This window comes from Drechmeria coniospora, chromosome 03 (genome assembly GCF_001625195.1).
Source record: "Drechmeria coniospora strain ARSEF 6962 chromosome 03, whole genome shotgun sequence".
Lineage (NCBI taxonomy): Eukaryota > Fungi > Ascomycota > Sordariomycetes > Hypocreales > Ophiocordycipitaceae > Drechmeria > Drechmeria coniospora.
This window is the reverse complement of record NC_054391.1, coordinates 852,830-866,793: the sequence shown is the minus strand read 5'-3', so window position 1 is coordinate 866,793 and position 13,964 is coordinate 852,830. Positions and strand designations below refer to the sequence as shown.

General features: G+C 59.9%; 5 protein-coding genes across 5 annotated transcripts; 3 read left to right on the top strand and 2 right to left on the bottom strand.

The window, feature by feature from the left end:
- Positions 1 to 462: 462 nt before the first annotated feature.
- DCS_06097 (uncharacterized protein) lies at positions 463 to 810 on the top strand (the record flags this gene model as incomplete). The annotated part of the gene is made up of 1 exon (XM_040803388.1): positions 463 to 810. One exon carries the CDS (start codon positions 463 to 465, stop codon positions 808 to 810), a length of 348 nt encoding a protein of 115 aa, XP_040653492.1.
- Positions 811 to 6,882: 6,072 nt separating this feature from the next.
- On the top strand, positions 6,883 to 8,361 carry DCS_06096 (uncharacterized protein; the record flags this gene model as incomplete). Its single annotated transcript, XM_040803387.1, has 7 exons — positions 6,883 to 6,911; positions 6,974 to 7,082; positions 7,141 to 7,292; positions 7,354 to 7,419; positions 7,480 to 7,629; positions 7,691 to 8,119; positions 8,181 to 8,361. 7 exons carry the CDS (start codon positions 6,883 to 6,885, stop codon positions 8,359 to 8,361), a joined length of 1,116 nt encoding a protein of 371 aa, XP_040653491.1.
- A 988-nt stretch (positions 8,362 to 9,349) lies between these two features.
- On the bottom strand, positions 9,350 to 10,024 carry DCS_06095 (uncharacterized protein; the record flags this gene model as incomplete). The annotated part of the gene is made up of 3 exons (XM_040803386.1): positions 9,350 to 9,581; positions 9,655 to 9,739; positions 9,805 to 10,024. The coding sequence occupies 3 exons, from the start codon at positions 10,022 to 10,024 to the stop codon at positions 9,350 to 9,352; spliced, it is 537 nt and encodes a 178-aa protein (XP_040653490.1).
- A 601-nt stretch (positions 10,025 to 10,625) lies between these two features.
- Positions 10,626 to 11,087, top strand: DCS_06094 (uncharacterized protein; the record flags this gene model as incomplete). The annotated part of the gene is made up of 1 exon (XM_040803385.1): positions 10,626 to 11,087. The coding sequence occupies one exon, from the start codon at positions 10,626 to 10,628 to the stop codon at positions 11,085 to 11,087; it is 462 nt and encodes a 153-aa protein (XP_040653489.1).
- A 1,587-nt stretch (positions 11,088 to 12,674) lies between these two features.
- Positions 12,675 to 13,676, bottom strand: DCS_06093 (uncharacterized protein; the record flags this gene model as incomplete). Its single annotated transcript, XM_040803384.1, has 5 exons — positions 12,675 to 12,733; positions 12,860 to 12,978; positions 13,061 to 13,344; positions 13,397 to 13,483; positions 13,584 to 13,676. The coding sequence occupies 5 exons, from the start codon at positions 13,674 to 13,676 to the stop codon at positions 12,675 to 12,677; spliced, it is 642 nt and encodes a 213-aa protein (XP_040653488.1).
- Positions 13,677 to 13,964: the final 288 nt, after the last annotated feature.

The window sequence follows — 13,964 nt, the reverse complement described above, 5'->3', positions numbered from 1 at the left end:
CAGCTCGTAGGCGGACCACCACATCCGTCGTTGCCTTGCCGAGGCGGTTGTTTCAGCATGGGTCAAGCCATGACGAAGGCATGATCCGTTCTGATTCTGATGAGCTGTTCTCGGCCAGATCGGTAACACCGTGATTGGGACGTCGCCATGCAGGAGCACACGCTCGTCCCCCCCGACGGACGATGTCGAGTGTCGGTGACTCTGCGTAGTGGTCGCGGTGCTTCCGGCGGGAGACGACGGGTGCCGAGCCCATACACTTTTGGATTACGGCTGTTGCACAAGCTCCCATGGCCACGACAGGCATCGAAAATGCTTGACGCCCCCGGGGGCGAGCGGGGGGGCAAGGCTCGGAGCAGGTAGGCATTGGCCTGCACGGCCCATGGTTGGTTCGTGTGGTGGAAGGGGATGGTGTCGCCAGTTGGACAAGTCACAACACCATGATGCGGGACGTGGCACCAACAGATGTCGTTTGGCGTGGCCGGAAGCGTGACGCAAGCTGATTCGACGACGGGAGGAGCCAAGGCCAAAGCTGTACCGGGCGGCGGTACGACGGCCCTGTTCGAGAATTTGCGCCCTCTTGGACGGAATGTCTCACGCAAACCAAGGCGTCGGAAACGGACAACAGTCGACAGGAGGCTCTGCGACGTGTCAAGGTGGAAGGCACAGCAGAGTCAGGCGATGCTTCAAGGCAACGAGGCAGCAAGGCAGCAAGGCAGCAAGGCAGCAAGGCAGCAAGGCCGCAAGGCAGGAGGGAAAAGATTTCTTCCGCCAGCCCTCGGGCGGTCACGTTTCCGACTGCTCCTACAGTAGACGTTTTGCGTGCGTATCTCGAGTTACCACGCAGTTGGTATGAGCCTGCCATCTATTTGCATCATCGTTTGCCGAGCACTTGACATGCAGTGCATGGCATCGTGGCAGTAGAATTGGCGGCCATTTTCAGCTCGTTCCTGCTGTACTTGATCATCATTCGAACTGCTTCGCCGCGTACTACATGTCCCACCGCACCAAACACATACCCTCGTACGCATCACACTGATCACGGTAGCCGAGGCTGTGATTTCATGTTTGGTCCTCGCATGAGCATGGTCATCCGAGGCCGTGCATTCGCTTCATGAACACCATGGGCGGAGGCGAGGCGATAGCATACTTTCGTCAATGACTGCGTTTCGAACGAATGCGGGCGAAACTGGCGGTTTGGTGCTCCATCGCATTAACCGCTCGGCCAACTTGTCTATTTATAGAAAAATGGAAGGTTGACCGCGTCATGATGGACTAAGAAGCTGCCACTCCGTTGGCCCCCACGGTACGACGACAGAACGGTACCTGCGCAACCACAAAGCTGTACCGCACTGCACATGTACAGTACACGTACTGGCAAGTACTTACTTCTTTACTTACAGTACATGGGAGTGTCGTCCTAAGGGAATATGCACCTGCTGTAGTTTGCCGTCTTCATTCGTGCCGCCGCCTCGACAGAGCGCCTACAAGTAGGTCAAAGACACGTGCTCCGCGTGTTACGAGGGCCGTCCATGACCTATATTTCGTTGTTGGCTGCGAGAGGAACGTCTTCCAAGGTCATAGGACGATACCATGTGAGATGCGGAGTTTTCGTAACCATGTGGCGGGACCTGGGTTTGCAACAGGGCAATCGTCGTTGTCGGACCAGCGTGTTCTGCCTTGTACTTGGGCGCGTAATAATACTGCAGGTATTAGTTGCACTGTGAGACTCCAACGCACAGCTCAGCATCAACTGATGGCGGCACATGCGAGCATGTACTTGCACTTGACTGACCACAAGTACAGCACTTGCGTACTAGGTACCTAGTACGGAGTTCTCTGTAGTGCAAATGCAAGTGTATCGTTGCTTGCACTTTGCACGTTGGTACAAGCGAGTCCTTGTACTTACTCCGCCGTACTGCGGAGTAATACTCCGTGCTGCCTCGTTTGCAAGGCCAGCCAGGCAAGCAAGTAATTATCGTGGGAAAATTTTGACGGCCATCTGCCCAGTCTTGCTTGGCACGTGGAGCCAGCTTCAAGACGTGACAGATTCGGCCGATGCTCATTCTGGCGTGCCCATGCGGGAAAAAATACCCTGCAGGTACGCGGTTCGTGTAAACTTGCTTGCGTTTGAGGAGCTCTTTGCTGCACTCGGCACTCCGTACTCGGCGCATGTAAAAGTACTCGCTTGATCCCCTTACCTAGTACGAATCGCGGTGCTGTCCTCCACAACGTGTTGGCGTGGGATTCTCGACAGGCCTGCTCATACGCCACCTGGGAACCTCATGGCGAGCGAGCACAAAAAAAAAAGCGGACACACAAACATCCAGCGTGCACCTCCCAACCGTTCCGAGCTCGGCTTCGAGACGGCTCGACATGGCACACGCGCAGGTTTGCGCAAAACAAGCGACTGCCCATGGAAGAGAAGCTGCCTGCCACCGATGGGAAGCAAAATTTCGCGCGACATGTACCGGGCTGGCCTCGCCGTCGTGGTGTCATCCGGAATAACTGGAGGCGACGAACGGCGTACCTGCAGAACGATGCGGTCCGAGACAATCCTAAATGCGGAGAGGGAGTCTTGGCGGGTGGAGAGAGGGTTCCTCGACCGTGCAGCGACTGCGTTCCTCTCACGACGGATGGAAGAAGGCTTCCGCAGCACGTCCTGGCGTCGGCCGCGTTCCATTCGCCCAGTCTCTCGCCGTACCGTGCTCGCACATGGATTGCGTACAGCAAGTACTTATATGCTTGCTCGTATCGACCGACCGGCACGTGGACAGAGCCTGTCGTCATGCTCAATCAAGTCATGGTGGAAGGGTGCTGGAAGGATGGTCTGGGCCAGCAGGTCTGGGCCAGCAGGTCTGGTCCGGTACTTGCCGCGGAGACTGTACGTGTACATGCAAGTACGTGCTGCAGCACCGTACGGAGTACTTACGGATACATGCACTCCTCCTTTGATGAGCACTCGCAAGCAAGTACAGCACATGTACAGTACGGAGCAGTACGGAGTACGGAGCACTGCCAACAGGTTGCGCCGAGTTGGGTGGGGGGAGTGTCCCGCAAACTCCAGAGTACCGTACGGAGTACAACCGAGTAATTACTGTACAACTACTACTACAAGCATCGTACCCAAGTGCAGCCCCCAAGGACCTTGGTAAAAGGCCTCTGTCTGCTTCGATCCGTCGCGGCGTCCATGACGTTGCCCATCACGCAGGCACTTGGACCATCACACACCCGGTAGGTGCGGACTGTGATCCTACGCAAGTACTTGCATGCACCGGACACGAGTTCACCTGGGTGCAAGTACCTGTACTTGTGGCCACGCGCAGGTGGTGGTGGTGGTGCTTGTACGTGTACGCCTGCTCGTGGATGGAGAAGGCGGCAGCGGTCTTCCACACCTTGGCATGCAAGTAGGATCCGAGCCGCCAGCGCCGGGGCTGCCCGCGCTGCGCGCCCTGACTCGATGCATGATGCACGAATTCCCTTTCGGAATCAACGGGCGGGGAGATGGTTGTGAACATCGTTTCCTTGGCCCCAGGGCGGGCACTAACTCGTTGATGAGGTACTAGGAGAGCCATCGCGTGGGGGACTGGCGGCACCCCCCCGGCGTGATTCTCGGGACCCGCTGAAGAGTCGCGACCTGTGTTTGCTGCCGCCCGTCTGTGCCGCCCAGCACCTCCGCTAGCCGCCTGCGGAAAGTTGGCCGCCTGCGTGCCGTGGGAGAAGTACCGCCCGTGTTTTGCACTTGCCCGTACAAGCACGCACGTCGTGGTAGAGGACGTGTGCTGTGGCCGGCGGCATGCACGAAGCCATCGTCTGTCTGTCTGCTGCTCCGCCTTGGCCCTCTCTATAAGTAAGTACTTGGGGGCGGCGTGGCAAGGGACGGATCGAACGGCGGATGGCCAATCAGGTGCTGCCGGCCGCGAGCGAGGCGCAGGGAAGCTCGAGAACTGGAGCAACCCATGTGCACGCGGCCACTGTGCAGCGTGCCGTACGCGCACCCGTGCAGGGAGGGCGGCCTGGTCGTCGAGGAGGACGGCAGCTGCGCAGCTGCGATGGTCGTGGTGCGGACGCAGGACAGCACAATGCTGCCATGGACTGCCATTCCCGCGTCCCACCGTGCCAGGTGTCGATCAAGTGCCTGGCCAAGCACAGACGTCACTGGCGAGGTACATGGGCCTACCTGGATGCCCATAGGCCTACCTGGATGCCCATGGGCCAACCCTCCCCGGTACTTGCCTAGGTAAGTAGGTCGCAGGTGGAAGCAGGTGGAAGCAGGTAGCAGCAGGTAGCAACAACAGGTCGCAGCAGGTCGCAGCAGGTCGCAGCGGGTAGTTGGAGCTTGCCAAAGTGCCTCTCGCGGTGGAACCTCCTTGGTTCAGGTGCGAATGGAACTGGCGGGAGTGACTGCTCGTACGGAGTAAAATGAGCACCATTCGAGTAGGTTAGAACCTGCCTCGGCACGGGCAGCTAGGGCATCCTCCCAGCACGAACCTACGGGTACGTGCCAGTACTTGGCAGCAAGCCCGTACGCAGAACCTGGAAACCATTCGCACGAGGTACTAGGCTAGGTAGGTACCTAGTACCTAGGAATGCACCCTGCTAGTGCCGTACGAGTACTTCGTGCACTGTACTGTAATACTGTACAGTACAATCGTGGGTTGGCGCCGTGCCTACTAGGTACTTGCAGCAAAGCAAGTACATACCAAGTTACTACCTAGGTAGTGGGCACCAAGGCACCAGGTACCGCTCAATTACCGTACTTTGCACAACTACTGCGTTGGCAGCTACCAAGGCGGCCAACGACACACATGGGCACTGGATGCATGTACTGTGCTGCTGTGCACTACTTACACCTACGGCCGGTCCGGTGAGACAATGGCGGGTAGTCGACGTCTGCTGGAGTTGGTGGTGTCCTCGCCACGAGGGGCACTCCGTTCTAGTCCACTTCCATGTGCACGGCCTGCAAGTACCTGCTCCGTACCCGTACCGCTGCGACTCTACAGTACGTGCTTGCATGCGCCCCCGTGCTCGCATGCCGCCTTGCTTGCTTTTTCTACGCGCACGCCACCAGTCGCGCTACCCACACCCGCACCTACTAGTACCTACCCTCGTCCGCTCCCAGCCCGCCGCGGTGACCGCTAACCGCACTCCAACCGACTCGGCCGTCTCGAACGTCGAGAAAACCTAACCTCTCTCCGGCCGTCTCGCCAATCCTCCCTGCTTGCGTCGAAGCCGGCAAACGAGTGCATCGGAACCGCGAGCCAGCCCGACGGTCCACTCCGCTTCCGCCCAAACCCGGACTCCTGTCTGGGGGCATCGTCCATGGAGGCGGTGGCACACCCGGTCACCAGCAGCCAAGGGAGCAACCCCCCCCGCCAGGAAATGTACGCGCACCTCTGCTAGGCCAGGCGGCACTTGCACCTGGATTCCGTCCGGAGCGGTCGCCGTCACCTGTTCTGCTGTCGACACGGCACACCGCATATACATGGAAGACGACGCTGCTCGCTTCACGTCATCCTCCCATCCATCGCGAGCTCTTGCCACCTGCCCGTTGCCCGCTTGCCACTTGTCGTTGCTGCTTTCTCGTCGCGCCTCGTCGCGCCTTCTCCAAAGAGTCCAGCGCTCCTCACCCGCTGGCCTTTCTCGATCGCTCGGAACCCCTCCTCCTTCCACTCGCTCTTTCCTCGTCGACGGCACCGAACCACCGACCGCCAACCACCATCGACCACGGCGGCCCGAAGGAGCGTCCGTCCGTGGCAGCAGGAGGAGTGAGCGTTGCCTTCACTTTTCCCTCCTTCACGTTTCCATCACGCCGACCGAATTTCGCCTGGCCTTCCAGCCCAGCCTTGCTGTCCCGGTCACGCTTGATTCCTCGCCAGTCGCCTCTCGTCCGTCCGTCTGCCTTTGTCCATCGGTCCATTGGCTGGGGCCGGTGCCGAACCATTGCTCCATTCGTTTGCCACCGTCGCCGAGACGGGCCGAGTGGTGGCCAGCCGTGGACATAGGCGGGCAGCCAGCCAGCCAAGGCAGTCAGTCGATTTTCCCGACATCATCGCCGAGCGAGTCCATCTGCGAGCCACGCTCGATTTCACTCTTCGTTCTCGGGTAGTCTCCTCGGGTCGCTCCCTCGTCGTTGCACTCCCGCCGTCCCCTTGCCCAACCTTGATCCTACCTCCCCCGCCCAGCACAAAAGGCAGGGCCGAAGAAACCATTCCGCCGGACTCTGGTACGTTTCTTGCATGCCTCTCTCATTCGAATCTGTTCCGTTTTTTGCTCTGCCCCCCGATTCTCGTTGATCTCCTACGTATTCCCTCGAGCGAGCGTGGTCTCTTGTATCTCCGCCTCGAGGCAGGAACCGAGGCAGGAGAGCCGTGCACGCTCTGACCATTTGCCCTGAGGCGGCCGAGGACTGTGGAGCTGGACGATGCAGGGTCCAGCGTGTTCGCCGATGCAGCTCTGCCGTGTGGCCGGCTCAGCCGATCGACTTGATCGACCCAACCTCTTAGTGGCAGCGTGGCCTGAGCCGTGTACTCTCACGATGTGAAAGTCGCGCCTCTCTGCCGTGTCAGTCCCTCACCGCCTCGGCTGATTTGTGCAACGGATGCCGACGGAGCCTTCCTCGGCAGAGCGCTCTTTGGCCTTGCGCACTTGGGGGTTTCGTTGTTGTTTCCGCTGCATCATTCCGTCGGATTTGGACGCCGGCTCTCCGTCTCATTCGTTCACTTCACCCTCCGCACGGCCATGCCTGATCTTGGACCGGCCGACTAACATATGGCACACAGGCTGGCGTCGATAATTCCCCCACAATCTCGTCACAGCACGACACGCCTCTTTGGAATGCCGGCCGGTACCGCTGTGCGGCGTTCACCACATCACAACGGCGCGATGCCAACTGTCGACATGTCCCAGCAACCGTGAGTACCTTCCACGCCCCGACGGCCCTCCGTTGCCATGGTTTCTTGCTCAGAGGTATTAGCCTCCCGGACGCGCCGTCGCAGCGTGGCCCGATGCCCGTGGGGTTTTGGGCCCACGGCCGATACTACGGAGGATGGAGGCCGCGCAAATATCTCTTCCCCATCGACGAAGTAGGATTCCTCCACCCGTCCGTTGAGCAGAGTCAGGCATGTAACCGACGTTCCGCAGGAGGAGGCGAACAGGCTGGACTTGTTCAACCAGTTCTTCCTCGTCGCCCGAAAGCAAGCCATCGCCACGCGCAGGCTGTCCTTTGACCGACCCTTGAGGGTTCTCGACCTGGGAACGGGGACCGGCATCTGGGCGATTACCGTGTGCGACTCGTAAGCGACGCCCGCCTCGACGATGCCCGTCGCTGCCGTCGCGCTGATTCCCCGTCTGCAGTGTAGGCCCCGAAGGAGTCATCCCCGAGGTCATGGCCGTTGACCTAAACCGAATTCAACCCAACTTGTGAGTGAGACCGATGCACGAGGAGCGGATGCATGGCTCGCTGATGACGCATACTTGCAGCATCCCCCGCGGTTTCGTGCCCATGCAGTTCGACATTGAGGACCCGTGTTGGGATCCGCTATTGATGGACTGCGACCTCGTGCACCTTCGCATGCTCTATGGCAGCATCCAGACTGATCTTTGGCCCGAGACGTACCACAAGATATTCCAGTACGAGCGCCTTCGCGGCTTTGGCCCTTTCCTCCAGTGCGGTTGGCTGACTGGCAAGCAGACGCTTGACGCCCGGCACGGGCACCCTGGAGCATGTCGAAATCGACTGGGTTCCTCGCTGGGAGGGGAGCGGCGACACGCCCCCGAACTCTGCACTCCTCGACTGGGCCAATCAGTTCCTCGCAGCCTTGGATCTCTTCAGCAGGAGCGCCAGAGTCGTGCCGCAGGCCGTGCGAACCATGATCGAGCGCGCGGGCTTCGTCGATTTCAAGGAGCAGACCATTCGGTGCTACGTCAACCCGTGGATGGCGGACAAGGACGACCAACTGACGGCCAGGTGGTTCAACTTGAGCCTGAAGCACTCGATGGAGTCGATGAGCCTGATGCCCATGGTCGAGAAGCTTGGCATGACGGTGGAGGAGGTGAAGCATCTGTGTGAGCAGGCCAAGGACGAGTGCACGAGATTGCGATACCACGGGTATTGCACCATGTGAGCGCCCCCTTGTCGCCGCGCACTTGCCGTGTCGTCATGCGTCTAATCCTGGTGGCAGGTACATTTGGACGGCGAGGAAACCTGCCGACGGACCTTCGACCCGCCGCTCGGAGATGGGACATTCGCTGCAGGCTCGTCAAATGTACGAACGAACCAACGCGGGTTCGGAAGGCCTGAAAGACTATTGGCATTCGGAAAGCGACCAGCAGCACAGGCTGAAGCCCAATTGCCTTTCCTAGAAGAAGGCGTTGTTTCTCTTTCCAATCACGTCCTGTTCGGATTACCATGCTGCTTGAAGCGCCTTGGGTGCCGTTTGATTTGAGGCATGGCGGCGAGATTTTAGCACTTGCGGAACGGGTTGTTCAATTTGTCATTGCATGCATGCATCACATGCCGGTCGTTTTCACGACGGCACCATATACAATACCACGGTACATGAGCGATGCTGCGTCTACGTATTGGCGAGGCTTGACATGTCGGGATGACGATGGCGACAGAACGGCGGGTCAGGACGCCTTCCAGATACACACCCGCCGTTGAAGAATGGTGATGGGAAAGAGTGCTGCCGAGCGCCGAGCGTAGTAGAGCAAAAGACTGACTAGCTGGGCATCTCCGAGGTCGAGGGCCGGGTGCGTCACCAATGTACATGCGTGAAGGGTAAGCAGACAGCCGGCCGCCCCACCAGTCTGAGAGATGTGAATGCACACCAACCACCAGGAGCATCTCCGAGATCGAGGGCCGGGTGCGTCACCAACACACATGCGTGGAGAGTAAGCGGGCAGACGGCGGCCCCACCAATCTGAGAGATGTGCATGCACGTCGACCACCAGGAGCACTAAGCGTGTGCCCGGGACAGAGCGGGCCGACATCACCAAGGTATTGGACAGAGACTCGAGGCTCGGGTCGGCAGGAAAGTCGAACGATGGGTGTCGAGACGAGGGTCTTGATTCGAGATGGCTTGATTATCTTGGATTGTCGACAACGGCTTCTAAGCACCTATTGTACAGTCTCGAACAAAAAGAAATGCGGCTTGCAAAGGCCATCATGTGCTGCCATAGTTGGACAGCGTTGGACAGCGGCGGTGCACCGGCCGCCAGCCAGAGGGCAAGCCGGTAGCGGGGCGGGGCCGGCGTTCGTCACAGCTGGCAAAGGTGAGGCAGAAGCGTACCCGGCGACTCGTGAATACACGGATCGTCGACGCACGCCGGCGCTCGTGCCGGCACGCCTTTAGTGGTGGCTGCCAGGCTCGCCATGGTATCCGACGAGCTTGAAGCGGCCAAGCATCTCGCCGGCGGTGAAGAATCCCAGGCACTCGGCAAAGACGACGGCACCGGCGGCGAGCTGGACGTTGCTGACGTTGCGGATCTGCTGAACCAGGTTGGCGGGCGCGCGGAAGATGGTGCCCGTTTGGAGGGAGCGCCACAGGTTCTGGTAGTACGTCTGGAAGGTGGCCATGGACCTGCGGGTCGGTCGTCAGCGCTCGTCACAGCCATCGATCGGACGCCAGGGAGCCGAGGTCGGGTGGCGCTTACGGAGGGCTCATCTTCTGGCTCTGGAAGACGAGCTTTGTGAGCTCCAAGCCGACCTTGGAGTAGTAGAGGACGAGGGGGGTTTGTCCTGCCAAAGGCGGCACGCCATGTCAGCGAATGGAAGCACGATTGGGTACCGGGCGGTGGATGTACGCTCGACAAAGGCGATGACCCTGCCGGTCCGGCCGCCAACCTTGCCCAGAGCGTTGGCGACACCCTTGGCGGCGCCGGCGATGGCAGGCCCGGCGGCACTCGTCACGCGGGACAGGCCCTCCTGGGCCCTGCTGGCGGCGGTGCTCTCGAGGCGGCGGGCCGCGGCCATGCGCAGGACGGGCGAGCGGAGCATTGGGCGGGCGAGGGCGGAGACGACCATTGTGACGGTGAGCTATCTGGTGCTCCGAGGGAGAGGCGTGCGAGCGACGGGGCGATGAGCCTGGGAGCCGGGGCACGGAGGCAGGCAATTGATGCAGAGAACGACGGCGAAGGCTCGGGTCGGCTGGCGGATGTCAGGTCGATGTCGGGGGGGGGGGGGGGGGGTCAGCAGAGCACAGGAGCAAGGAGAAAAAAAGGTCGGCGTGAGGTCGCTGAAGTGTTGTTCCGCGAGGTCTCACCGGCGCTAGGCCCGTTTGGGAGCTGTTCCCCACCAGCACCCACCAGCACGACACAGCACGACAAGCACCGAACGACGATGCCCGTCGACGAGGGACGGCAAAGTTGATGGTAATTGTACCGACTGTGGCAGGAAAATGCATTACAAAGTCGTCACCTAGAAGGGAAAAAGGTGGTCGTAAACTTGAATTTGTGGGGACGATCTTGCGAGCATTCGAGGGCTGACAATTCGACCATTCGTTCACGGGCATGCTTCCACGAACAGGCCGCGGCAAGATGGAAGGTTGGTTGCCGGTTCGTCAGCGACCGCCGGAGGCACGGCTGCGTAATGTCAAGGGGCTTCTCCGAACCCGGGATCATCACCCATGGGTTCAAGAACCCGATGGTTCACTGGTTCTTCAGGTGAGAAGCAGGCATCGCCGAGAGGTTCTGATGCGGGCCGCGGAACGAAGTCAAGGTTCCCGTCGGTGGGCAAAAGGTTGGAGGGTGAGTGGCCTCTGATGGATGGCGGGGCAGAAGTTGTCCCTGGGGCTCCCCTCGTCAAGCCCCTCTCGCCTCTGCTCTGCCGCCGTGGCGTCACGGTTGTGCTCACCAGCCATCGACGGCACCGCCGGGGCGTCGCTCTTCGACAACGGACGAAGGCGCCACGAAGCGAGGATGAGGTGTCGGCGAGCACGGACCGATACGAGTTTGCTTCGACAGTCGACAGGCGGCGGTGTGACGAGATGTCGCCTCGTCCATCAGCGAGGAGGCGAATGAAACATGGCGTTTCGATGAAGAACAATGCCACCGCCCCTCGACGGGAGCGAGATGGACGTTGGACGTAGCCGGTACGTTGGTGCGGCGGTCAACTGCATCCGCCGCGCAGGCGTACTTGGATGATGGATGGAAGCATTTGGCACCTCGCACTATGACCCGTGCCGAGCTCGGACAAATGGTCGGTCGAAGCACCAGGCGGCTAGCCGGCCGAAACTAGCGAAAGGTGAGCGAGTTGGTGCCTCGTGAGAAAATCTCGACCTCTGTCTGGTCCGCAGGGGCCAACTACCGGCACGGTCGGGACCGCCCCATTCCCTCGCGCCGCGTCAGGCCTGAGCCGTTCCTCGAGCTGCACGTCGACATGGTCGAGCACATGATTGTGCATCGGATTCCCACGTTGGACTCTGGCCAGGCGAGGACAACGGTCACTGTCGCGGATGCCCGTACGGATAGGTGAGAGGGTTGCTGGCCAGTGTTTGAAAGGGACAATGACGACGACGGGTATGTGCCTGCCAAGTTCACTCTGCAGCTGCACCGTGCAAGCACTGTGCTTCGAGCACCTGCCCAAGTACATGCACAAGCACAAGTAATATTGCAAGTACCTACCTACATCTACTTTGGTGCAAAAGTACATGCCTACTATGGAACGGTACGGTGCACCGGATCCGTACTGTGCAAGGACGACCAAGTAGTTGTACATGATAATGCTCAAGTTCTGGCCTTTTCCGGACTACGCACAAGTATCGGCACAAGCAGCTGCGCAGGTATTGGCAGCAAAGAATACCTGCAAATGTACGGAGTACGGAGTACACTGTCGTTGCATCGCACTTTCCTCCATTGCCACAAGGGCATGCATTGCACTTTCCTCCATTGCCACAAGGGCATGCATCGCACTTTCCTCCATTGCCACAAGGGCATGCCTCGCACTTTCCTCCATTGCCACAAGGGCATGCCTCGCACTTTCCTCCATTGCCACAAGGGCATGCGTTGCACTTTCCTCCATTGCCACAAGGGCATGCATTGCACAAGGGCATGTACTTGAACAAATATGAATAAGTGTACTTGCAAGTAATACGGAGTAGTTGTACATGGACGTGGTTCGGAGACGTCGTGCAGAGTGCATGTGCTTGTGTACGGAGTACTCTGCTCAGGTTCTGTACTGTACTTACGTACTTGCTGTACTTACGTACTTACTGTACTTACGTACTGTACTGTAGTTGTAAGTACAATGGGGGGCAAAAAATGCAAGTACATTGACTGCGCCAAGTACAGACATTAGTACTTGCTTGTATTAGTACGGCACACTTACACCTACTTGTACCTGCACTTGCAGCACTGGCACCTAGGCACAAGTACCTGTACATGCACAACACTGCGCAACTAGGCATACGCCTCCACCCGCCCCACATGGCAACAATAGAAGCACACCCTCTCCCGTCGCTCCCGCCCGTCCGCCCGTCGTGCCTTCTTTGTCACTAGCACACCTACCAAGTACTTGCTGTGAGAGCACGTCCCGCATGACGGCGCCAAGCCTGCCCAGCAACGCAAGCGTTCATTCCACGAGCCGCCGGCTGGGCATTCATTCATGGCCAAGCGTTCGGAAGCGTAATTCAATACCGCACATGACATGCCGAGTGTGCCGAGCCCATGCTCAGCCGTCATGGCGATGCGCACCGCATTGTTCCCGATTCGACCTGATCGTGGCCCGAACCGTTGTCTCGCCAGCGGCAGCGCTCGCAGCCCACCGACGGCACCGCACGCACACAGTACAGCCACAGACGGTCGGTCGGTCGGTCGTGGCGGCGCGGCTGCGGAGTGCGTGCGAACCTGGCTCCGGGCGAACCTCGTTGCGTCACGCTCTGCTTCCTCGTGTTCCTCGAGAGCTTCGCCATGGACGGTGCCGAGTGCCGAAGGAGGCACGCACGCGTCGTCATGGTTTCCATTGGCGAGGGGGCACCGGCGCTGCGAGCGAGCAGTTGGGCGTCAGTCATTCATTTTTGCTAGTGCACCACGCACACGATTTCACCTCTTCGCGTGGCAGTACCTGCCTGCCGCATCGCCGCCGCTCGCCGAATGAGCGCGCCTCGGGCACCGCTTCCGTTCCATTTCGCGTGCACAAAGTCGGCCGACGCATGCCACGCCCGTCCAATCGGCCCTCGCGCTCGTCGATTTGCTTCGACGGTCCGCTTCGCTCGCAGCCGATGCGTCGTCGTGCGTCTGCCGTACGCCGGCCGTCTCGACGAAGCCGACGGCCACGGCGGCCCTCCCATTCCGAGCGGCGACGAGTTCAAAGGTGCCGATGCCTTGCTCGTGGGCCGGTGCCGTCACCTGTCAAGGGGAATCGAGGGAGGAAGCGTGCCGGTCCGTCTCAGCGGCCGACCGAGACCACGACGTTGCCCTTGCACTTGCCGTACGAACAGCATTCGGACGCGTCCAGCTCGCCCTTGAGGATGGCGTCCACCTTGTCCTGTGGAGAATGGTCAGCGATGCTTGCCGACGAGCCGACGCGGGTGCAGCGGCGTCGCGGGAGTAGGATGCCGAGGTGGAAGGGGCCGGGGATGACGAACCCTGGCACAAGGCCCCGTCGGTCCGAGCGGTGCGGCAAATGCTGGACCGGCCAGCGACATGACGGCGCCAAGGTAGAGAAGGAACCACTTCATCGCAGTCGTTTGGGACGACGGTGCTGGCCGATGAATGCTGGCTTTCCCGATGCTGTCGATGGAGAATGTCGACGAGGATGATGGATGGATGGAGAATGTCGACAGAGAGTGTCGGTGGAGGGGCAGGCCAGATAATTAATTAGTCGGTGTAGGTGAGGTAGGTCGAGGTAGGCCAGGTAGGTAGGCCAGGTAAGTAGGCAGGCCAGGTAAGTAGGTAGGCCAGGCAAGTGGCGAGGCCAGGCAAGTAGGGAGGCCAGATAGATTGGTAGGCCAGTCGGTGTCGTCCTG